Raw genomic sequence first — 9,705 nt, 5'->3', positions numbered from 1 at the left:
GTGAGCTGTAGCTCACGAAAGCTCATGCTCAAATAAATTGGTTAGTCTCTAAGGTGCCACAAGTACTCCTTTTCTTTTTGCGAATACAGACTAACACGGCTGTTACTCTGAAACCTGATCGAATTGGCCCTGTCAGCCCTGGATCGCCACTTGGGAGGTCACTCCATGTGTCAGTGTATTTATGTCTGCATCTGTAACTCTCACTCCACGCACCTGAAGAAGTGGGTGTTTTAGCCAGGAAAGCTTATGCCCAAATAAATCTGTTAGTCTTTAGGGTGCCACCGGACTCCTTGTTGTTTATGTAACAGGGCCACGCCCTGACACTTAGCCAGAGAAGTTCCCATTTCTCCGCGGCGCTACAGAGCGGCGCGACCGGCCCCGCCCTGCCCCAGAGAGAGGGCGGGCGCACGGCCTGCTGGGAGTTGTAGTCTGCGGGCGGGGCCCAGCCGCCCTCCGCTCTTTTCTCCGCGGCTGGGGGAACCAGCTGGCAGGCCGGGAGGAACAACTTCCGTCTCCCCCCAGTTGGCAGCTGTTTCCGCTTCCGTGCGGGGCGGGTTCAAAGGTCGTGCGTTTCCAGGTGGCGGAAGAGCAAAAGCTGGCGAGGGGGGCAAGGTAACGGCCTCCCTCCGTAGCGCCCCGGCAGCGAGCCCACCCCGCGCCCTGGCCGCGCTCGGCTCGGCTCGGCTCGGCTCGGCTCTTCTCCCCTTTCGGGCCCGCTCCGCCAGTGGGGTGGGCTCCCGGGCTGCGGCTGTCAGCTGAGCTAACGCGCCGGTTTGGGGTCGGCCAGTCTCAAGTGAAGCGCCCCTGCCCTCTCTGAGGCTGGTGGGGGCCCCAGAGCCTGTGGCTGTGAGTCAGGACAGCTCCTCCGCGGGTGGACTAGATCAGGCGCCGAGGGGGACGCGTAAGCTGCTGAACAGCAAGTTACACAATCTCAGATTCCCCCCTCCCCCGGGTCTCTGCCGCGTCATTATACGTGCCATTTATTTAGCTTTATAGCACAGTATAAACAAATCATCCGCGTTTCCTTGGCTCTCGGTGGCTTTGCCAAAAATAAAGGTTAAATCATCTTCTTCTGGACCTTCTTTCCCTCCACACCTTCACCAGCGTCTCTCCCCCCACCCACCATGCTGCTGTTCCGTGCTGAATGGGGAAGAAACCTTCAGCCTGCCCCAGTGCTAAAAAAATTAAGGCCCTTCACAGAGAACACCTTGCTGATAGTACAGGAGCAGTACGATGCAGAGAGGAGTGCAGTTCCCCAGATATTTAGAGCTTTATAGATTTAGACCAGTACCCTAAATTCCATTCACCTTCCAAAATGTAGTCGATACACATCCTAGTTATCACAGGCTTTTGTAATTTATGATGCATCTTTGACCATCTTGATGCATCTTGTGGCCTCTGTCTTCTCTCTCTCTGCCAGGACGACTTCAGTATTCTACAGCTTTCAGCAACTTCAGACAACTGCTTCTCTTTTTAATCACCCGGAAGGAGAAATGTTTCCCATATACTTTCAAAATTACACTGGCCTTGTGCGGTCACTAGACTGCCAGTCAATTCAATATTCATGGGATTGAATGGCAGTTTGATATATTACTTTCTCTGTATCAAGATGAGCAAATTAATCTACTGTGTGATGTTTTTTTTCCTCTATACACATAGAAAGCAAATTGTTAAAAAATGTTTTCATCTAGTTTTTTAGAATGGCTTCCTTTGGGTGGAAGAGGAAGATTGGTGAGAAGGTTTCAAAGGCCACTTCCCAACAGTTTGAAGCTGAAGCTGCTGATGACAAAGGTCTAGTTGATAATGATGATGTTGACTGGCTCCATGCCACTAAGAGAAGAAAGGAGATTCTGTTGGAAGACTGTCTGGAGAAAAGTAAACAGCTGAAAGATGAAGGTGCACGTTTGGCTGAAAATAGGAGGTACCAACGTTATTTTAATCTTTATTGGGGTTACTTAACACTAAATGCCATTTTATTTTTTTCTGACTAGTAAGAAGTATCCAATAGAGCAGGGGTAGCAACCTATTGCACGCGTACTGATTTTTAATGGCACCCTGCTGCCTGTCGGGTCCCAGCCGCCAGCCCCGCTCACACCGCTGGCGAACCCAGGCCGGCAGCGGGCTGAGCTGGGCCGGCGGCTGGGACCCCGGCAGGCAGCAGCGTGCCTGCTCTCCCTGGCCTGCTCTTCTCCGCCCCCCTGCAGGGGCAGGGTGAAGAAGCTTGGTCCTGCCAGCTGCTGCTGCAGGGCAGGCAAGCTCCTCCCTCCCCCACCTCTTCCTCCAGTGTGCTGAGTTCCTGCCCCACCTCCTCTCCCTCCCTGCTGCTGATCAGCTGTTAGCACTTGAGAGGGAGGGGGAGAAGTGGAGCCGCAGTGAGCTCTCTGCTCCAGGGAGGAGGCAGAGAAGAGGTGGGGACAGGCATTGGGGAAAGGGGGGTGGAATCAGTTGCATATCCTCTCCAAACCCCTGCCGTGAGCCACTCTGGGCAGGGGGCTGGGAGCATCCCCATGACTCTAGCTCACACCCCCAGCCCTCTGCCCTGACCCCTGCACCCCCGCACACACTCCCAGCCTCCTGCCCTGACCCCAGCACCCCCTCACGACCCCAGCCCTGACTCCAGCACCCCCACACATATCCAGCCCCCTCCACCCCATGCCCTGACTCCTGCACCCCCTCACATGCCCCCAGCCCTCTGCCCTGACTCCTGCACCCTCCTCACACACCCCCAGCCTTGACTCCTGCACCCCCCACACGTACCCAGCCCCCCACACCTCATGCCCTGACTCTTGCACCCCCCACATTCCTACCCCCACCCTGAGCACCAACCAAGAGCTCCTGCACCCGCCCCCCCACATTCCCACCTGCACCCCTTGCACCAAATGGGAGCTGTCCAGGTAAGCACTCCATACCCAAACCTCCTGCCCCAACCCTGAGTCCCCTCCCTCATCTAGCTCCTGGCCAGACCCTACACCCCAACCCCCAGCCTGCTCCTTCACCCCCAACCCTGTGCTCAGTGCACTCCCACCCTCAGCTCAGTGCAGAGAGAAAGGAAGAGCTAGAACCAGGGAGAAGGTAAGTACCCACTCTATGTGGGCAGGGCTGGGATCCCAGACCGGCAGTGGGCTGAGTGGGGCCCAGGCTGGCATGGGCTGGGGGCGTAAGATCAGCATTTTAATTTAATTTTCAATGAAGCTTCTTAAACATTTTGAAAACCTTGTTTACTTTACATACGACAATAGTTTAGTTATATAATATGTAGACTTATAGAGAGAGACCTAAAAAATGTTAAAATGTATGACTGGCACGCAAAACCTTAAATTAAAGTGAATAAATGAAGACTTGGCACACCACTTCTGAAAGGTTGCTGACCCCTGCAATAGAGGCTTCTGGATTCATGTATGTTTAAAAGATAAATCCTAATAAATTGCTTATACAGTCCAGTACTGAATCAGTCATTACAGAGCAGAGTGCATAATTGATTTTTTTCAGTTTAGTTGCTGAACCAGAAAAGATTTTGAAACAAAATTATTTTTGTTGTTGTTTTTTCTCAATGAAAAACTGAAAATTTTTTGTTCAGGTCAAATAAAGCATTTTGAACAGTGATTCAAAATGACATTTTGAAACAAAATTTTGAACTGTCACAGTTTGATTAAAAAATATTGTGTCAAATTTACACAATTTGACTTTTTCAAAACTTCCCCCCCATTTTTTATTTGGCCAAAACTATTCATTGAATTTGACTTGCAACTGCATTTTTCTGCATATTTAATAATTGACTGAAAAATTTCAGCCAGTTCTAGTCATTACCACTGACAACTCTTTGGTGGCCTACATGAAATGAATTTGTAGTCCTTCCTTTTTTTTATTATATGTTCACACCGCATAAACCAACATCATATGGGGTATGATTAGGTATCTTTGATGGTAGGGTAGTCTCAGCAGAGAGACGAAAAACTTACTGCATATGAAAACTGAACTACCTTCTTAGCCTCGGATACTCAGAATCAAGCTTTTGATAACTTTGGAGGGGTGAGGTAGAGACACTTCCACTGTCACTATCATACTGCATCTAGAAAAACAACTTTAAGATAGAGAATATATTTAGCTTATTAATAAAACAAGTTAATATAATTCTGTACAGCTTTTGTGTCTCTTCGTTCTGTTATTTTAGGTCTAAAGTATTGACATTCCTCCAAAATAACTAAAACCAGTTTTAAGTATGTTGTCAATATTTTTTAAGGTAGCAACATTAACTGTTTATGTAGATACTTATACCAGAAAACACAAATTACACCACATACCAAGATGCGTTGTTAATCACTTTGTAATTGTTCAGCATTGGAAGTATCACTTTATCTGTTGCACTTTTTTGATCTATACATTTGAAAGAAATTGTATTTTCAATCTTGACAATGTGAAAACATTCCTATTCTATTATATTCTATAGGTTTTTATACCACACTCATCACCATAATATTCCTAACCACCTGCACTTCTGTAGCTGAGTATTTCACTTGATACCGACCCTGTATATATATTAGGTATAAGCTGGATCTGAGTCTGTCTGTCTTCCTTTTATTGTATTTTGCTTTGGGATATTGGACATAATGGAAGAATTATTGGCTCATTATGTATCTTGGTATCTTTTTGTATATTTTTACCTTATTTTTGTGTATTATGTAAAATGCAATAAAGCTTTTAAAAAACAGCAAAGAATCTCAGGTATATACACGGGCAGGACATGGATAGCATTAAGATTAAAAAGCTTTAAATTCACTTAATTTTTTCCAACTAAATATTTTGTTAACATAAATTCCACCATCAATATCTGTGGCCTTTTCTGGCTGTCACATGCTGCAATAGTAAGATGTGGACAGGGCTTATAACTTTATGGCAGACCTCAGGTTTTAAAAAAAATTCTAAATATTTCAAGTAGTTCAGAAGTGAAAACTCTCAGTCCAGACCCCTCTCAATCTTTTCATTACTGCATTGTATTGGTGGAGGGTCTGAAAGTGAGTAGGCAAACCTGGGGTAATTGTCTTCAAGGAATGGTTATTTTTTCTGATGCAAAAGTGGTTCATTTTAACCATGGTTTAGATCTGTGTATTGTATGTTATAATATTGTTGTAAATATATACATGACAAGCAATCCAGTCCCTAGGGTCAAAAGGCCTAACAAATTTAAATTCAATTAAAATTTCTTGTAGTCAGTGTGGCAGTGGTCTTTTTAGGAGTGAGACAACTTAGCACATAGTTTTGGGATGGCATTTCTTGCATGTGGGAAGCCTGGAAGAAGACAAAGTTGGAAATGAAAGAAGGGAACGGGGGTATTGAGGCTGGCGTTACTGGTGGGGTGAAGGAGGAAAGCAAAAGGAAACAAGAGAAGCAAGAGAGGCTAGGAATAAATTATGTAAAGACTTGAAAACAAAGACAATCCAATTGACTTGCAGAAAAGGACCTAGGGGTTACAGTGGACGAGAAGCTGGATATGAGTCAACAGTGTGCCCTTGTTGCCAAGAAGGCCAATGGCATTTTGGGATGTATAAGTAGGGGCATTGCCAGCAGATCGAGGGACGTGATTGTTCCCCTCTATTCGACACTGGTGAGGCCTCATCTGGAGTACTGTGTCCAGTTTTGGGCCCCACACTACAAGAAGGATGTGGAAAAATTGGAAAGAGTCCAGCGGAGGGCAACAAAAATGATTCAGGGACTGAGGGAACTGGGGATGTTTAGTCTACGGAAGAGAAGAATGAGGGGGGATTTGATAGCTGCTTTCAACTATCTGAAAGGGGGTTCCAAAGAGGATGGGTCTAGACTGTTCTCAGTGGTAGCAGATGACAGAACAAGGAGTAATGGTCTCAGGTTGCAGTGGGGGAGATTTAGGTTGGATATTAGGAAAAACTTTTTCACTAAGAGGGTGGTGAAACACTGGAATGCGTTGCCTAGGGAGGTGGTGGAATCTCCTTCTTTAGAAGTTTTTAAGGTCAGGCTTGACAAAGCCCTGGCTGGGATGATTTAATTGGGGATGGGTCCTGCTTTGAGCAGGAGGTTGGACGAGACGACCTCCTGAGGTTCCTTCCAACCCTGATATTCTATGACTTGATAGGGAGTGGAGGGATTCAGCGGGTGTGTGTTTTGTGATTAAAGGAGTAGGTAAAGAAGTTGATCTTTGGCAACAGCATTTTTGATGGATTCCAGGAGTGCTAGGTAAATAGGTGAAAGACAGAAGAGTAGGAGAAGGTTACAGGATTCAAGGTAGAATAAGGTGCAGATGAGCAGTTTGGATTAAGAAAGAAAGAAAGAACAGATCTTTGAAATCTTGTGTTAGAGTGCCAGGTTTGGTCCCTGCTTAGATGTGGTGGAAGGGGAGTGTGTGTGTGCGGCGGGGAGGTGAAGGGGGAGCCAATGATGCATCCTCAGGGTAATAGAGAAGATGGTTACGTTATCAAGACTAAGGGATGCAGTGGAGAGGATTTGAAAATTAAAAATAAGATCAGTTTTGACCAAGTGGCGCTTGTAATAATACAGATCATCCAAGATGAGATATCCGTATAGGCTTGCTTACCGACAGAAATTACACTTAAATTGGAATAAAAATCAGGTTAGTTAAGCAAGTGCAACTTTCTCTGTGGGCAGTTATAGGCCTATATGGCACAAGCAAAACAGATATATCCATTTAAATCTGTTTTAGGAGTATTCATTTAGAAAGTTGCACTGGTTAAAGCAAATTAGTTTAGAATCACACCTTTGTGAAACCAGTGCAACTTTGTGAGTAGATTAGGTGTAATGGAAAAGTCCAGATTGGAATAAGTACTAAAGTCCTGTTTCAGAGTAACAGCCGTGTTAGTCTGTATTCGCAAAAAGAAAAGGAGTACTTGTGGCACCTTAGAGACTAACCAATTTATTAGAGCAGAGCTGTAGCTCACGAAAGCTTATGCTCTAATAAATTGGTTAGTCTCTAAGGTGCCACAAGTACTCCTTTTCTTTTTACTAAAGTCCTGTTTCTATCCTTGATCCTTGAAGTTTATGATATGGTGAGTTAATAGTAAAAGAAAGCTAGAGGAAATTTTGAATTTGAGATAATTGTCAGTATTGTTGTGGATATGTATTTGCTCTTTCCTGCTCCTCTGCAACAGGAGTTGTGATGGCAACTATCCAGTAGATGGAGCTAGAGACTTTTTTAACGTACACACCTTTATAGAAACCTTTCTTATTATCTTGAAGAATGGGGGGGAGGGAGGAGGAAAGGGCAGCCAAATATTTTATTTTGTACAGGCAGAAAAATTACTATTTTTTTTAAAAGTTCTTACTAATAATTTGCATTTTATTTTGTAGTTATGTAGTTTTTGTTTTTTTTAAAAAGTTTGAAGTTTGTAGAAACCTCACATTTCTGCTGACATGTATCCCTTATTCCATTTTGTACTTCATAAAAAAACCCAACCCTCTCTCTTCACCATGTGAAGCATGGTGATAAAGCATTTCAGGAACACTTTTTCATTCAGAACAGTTTAAAAGTTGTCCGATATTTTAATCTTCGTTCAAAGAAGATAAATAGTTTGGTTTCTCACATGTTAATGTAATTTAGGTTGCCAAATTAATGGTTGTACTGTGCCCATTCTCAATTTTTTCTTCTTGTGGCAGGGGGCAACCTGAGGGCGCTGCTGGTGCTCGGTGGGGAGGTCTGGGGGCACAGCCCAAGACTGCCGCTGCTGCTTGGGTGGGAGTCAGCCTGAGACCACTACTGCTGCTCTGGGAGATGAGGGGGCGCAGTGGCTCGAGCCTGCCCCAGCAGTCTTGTTAGGTGAGAAAAGTATTCACAACAATGACACAGTCTATAGAAAAGCTTTTTCTAGCCACACTTCACAATGTGGATAGTTTTTACAATTAATAAAATTACTATAGTATATGATACATAAAGTACAAAATGTTACAACAAGTGTTTCCCAATTTGTTTAATATTTTGAACTAAAGTAACTACATGGCCGCCAAAAGTATCCCACATGTTAAAAGATGACTGTGTAAACTGTAAATATTGTGATGGCCTTTGAACTTTGAAATTCAGATAGATAATGTCTTTGGTAGCCATTTAGAAATGGATTTGGTAAACAATGCTTTCCAGGTAATTCTTGGGTACAATTACCTCAGGGAGAATAAAGACTTCTGTTTTAAAAAACAAAACAAAGAACCCAAACAAAAACAACAACAGCACTTAGGCTTTAATACACACTCCGAAGGGGGTGGATGGATATGTGTGTGTTAACAGTTATATCCTCAGTGGGGTGATCTGGTTCTGGTGGGGTGAGAGAGTAAGGAGCCCTTGTTCAACCTCCTCTCTGTCTCTTTTGCTGCTGGGAGGCCTCATTAAGGTTGCACAGTTAAAAAATTCAAGAAAATCAAATGTGAAGGTTCCTACGACAATATTAACTTGGCTATATTATACGTGTTCTGTTTTCTATTAATATTTTCCTTGCTAAATGAATAATGTATTAGTTTTTGTTATCAAATGAATGCCACAGATTATGTAGGATGTGCAGTGTGGCTAAATTATTGTTGCTTTGGGAAATTTTGCATTTCCTGATTTTGTTTTAACTGTTCCACAAACATAGGTTTTCTTGTGTTAAAATATTAAATAGAAGTTAAATAGGGAAACCTGGTGTTCTCGTTTTAAGAAGTTTAGTTTGATTTTGCATCCTTAGATTTTGCTTGAACTGCCATTCCTTTATTTGCCTATTCTTTTTAAACCAGCATCTTCATGATGAGTAAAAGCTCTCCACTGTTCAAATTCTTTGTTGAGCTATGAGGAAATTATACTCATAATTCTCCTAACGAAGTATGGATAATACAGTAAGAACTCATTACTATTATTTGTAAGTGGAAAAGATTCATGTAATGTTGTCTCTTGATATCATCCTGGGTGCATATGTGATATTTTCAAGAGTGCCCATTTATTACTTGACTCTTCCACAAGGAGCAGTGACGTCCAAATAAATTGCAATGAAAATGTCAATGGTAATTATCTTTGGTTAGTCTGCTTTATGTGAGTGGTCATAAAAAACATTGAAACGTTAAATAGCTTTATCGCTGTTTGGAAGAACATCTGGTCATATTAATGCAGGCAGCATGATGATTTTAAGCCAACATATTTGAGTTTTGTCTGTAGATTTTTTTTAGAGATTTAGCATGCTTGCCTTATTTTAAACATCATAAAACTGTCCCTGGTGTAAAGGTGTCTTCTGCTGATAGCTCCACTGAAAATGCTCCATCATGTGTTCCCCCCATAAGAGGCAGAATATGTGAATTGTAATTCATGCAGCAGATTTGGGTTCTGGAGTGATTGTGGGTTGATCTTCTCCGTGGATGGATCTGGTCGTGGAACATAGGTATCTCACATTATTAATGCACTGTAAGATCATCAGTTCTTTGTACATGTGTACTCCCAGCATCTGATCCAGCTATATCACTAAGCATCATGGACTTTAGGTTTGAAGGAAGTCTTAGCTGAAGACAGTGTTGACTAAACATAGCTGGTTGGAAAGGGGCAAGCAGGGACATGGGTATGGGTGGGGTAAGGACCTGAGGACCTGGTCTAGGGACATGTCTACAGGCAACTGAGGATTTAAAGATGGGATTGGAGGAAGAATAGGAAGGGGTATGTGTGTGCATGCATGTGTGTGTGTGTAATACTAAAGAAATAAATGCTATGAA

At 43.4% G+C, this 9,705-nt stretch overlaps 1 protein-coding gene across 3 annotated transcripts in view; it reads left to right on the top strand.

Annotated features, from left to right (window-relative positions):
* The first annotated feature begins 431 nt into the window (after window positions 1-431).
* The window catches only part of TTC33 (tetratricopeptide repeat domain 33), a 121,227-nt gene continuing 111,953 nt past the window's right edge, over window positions 432-9,705 (top strand). Inside the window, exons 1-2 of one of the 3 annotated variants that reach the window (XM_073343839.1) lie at window positions 432-612; window positions 1,692-1,921. In XM_073343839.1, the coding sequence (XP_073199940.1) occupies window positions 1,701-1,921 (221 nt within the window). In that variant the 5' untranslated portion in view covers window positions 432-612; window positions 1,692-1,700. Of the gene's footprint in view, window positions 613-690; window positions 917-1,691; window positions 1,922-9,705 lie in introns of those variants that run through there. The other 2 variants (XM_073343842.1, XM_073343841.1) reach the window with 2 other exon arrangements.

This window comes from Lepidochelys kempii, chromosome 5 (genome assembly GCF_965140265.1).
Source record: "Lepidochelys kempii isolate rLepKem1 chromosome 5, rLepKem1.hap2, whole genome shotgun sequence".
NCBI lineage: Eukaryota > Metazoa > Chordata > Testudines > Cheloniidae > Lepidochelys > Lepidochelys kempii.
This window is presented reverse-complemented; position numbering and strand designations above follow the sequence as displayed.